General features: G+C 67.4%; 1 protein-coding gene across 1 annotated transcript in view; it reads right to left on the bottom strand.

Moving 5' to 3' along the window:
* The window catches only part of EBI3 (Epstein-Barr virus induced 3), a 3,464-nt gene extending 3,126 nt beyond the window's left edge, over positions 1-338 (bottom strand). The window contains exon 1 of the mRNA XM_035892340.1: positions 263-338. Coding sequence (XP_035748233.1) covers positions 263-338 — 76 coding nt within the window. The remainder of the gene's footprint in view (positions 1-262) is intronic.
* Positions 339-344: the final 6 nt, after the last annotated feature.

Genomic DNA, 344 nt, shown 5'->3' with positions numbered 1-344 from the left:
CCCCACAGGGAGCCCTGTCCCCCGTTACGCTCACCGCAGTGGGGCCAGGCATTGGGGACCAGAGGCTCTGTTACCGCCGGTGCGGGAAGCCGCAGCCCCGGTCAGCCTCAGCCCACTTCCTCGCACAGGAAACGCTGTCCCCAGTGGGACCCACCGCCCAGCGTGGCTCCGCAGGGATCCCCCACGCACGGGGCCTCTGCCTGCCCCAGACCCACAGGAAAGCAGTTTCGGCTCTGCCCAAGAGGGTTTCAATCCTTCCCACGCCACCACCCTGCTTCCTTCATGGTCACCCGCTCCCATCTGGGGACATCAGGGCTGGAGGAGATGCTGGCACCCATCCCCTC

This window comes from Egretta garzetta, unplaced genomic scaffold, assembly GCF_000687185.1.
Source record: "Egretta garzetta isolate BGI_Z169 unplaced genomic scaffold, ASM68718v1 scaffold4, whole genome shotgun sequence".
Taxonomy (NCBI): domain Eukaryota; kingdom Metazoa; phylum Chordata; class Aves; order Pelecaniformes; family Ardeidae; genus Egretta; species Egretta garzetta.
This window is presented reverse-complemented; position numbering and strand designations above follow the sequence as displayed.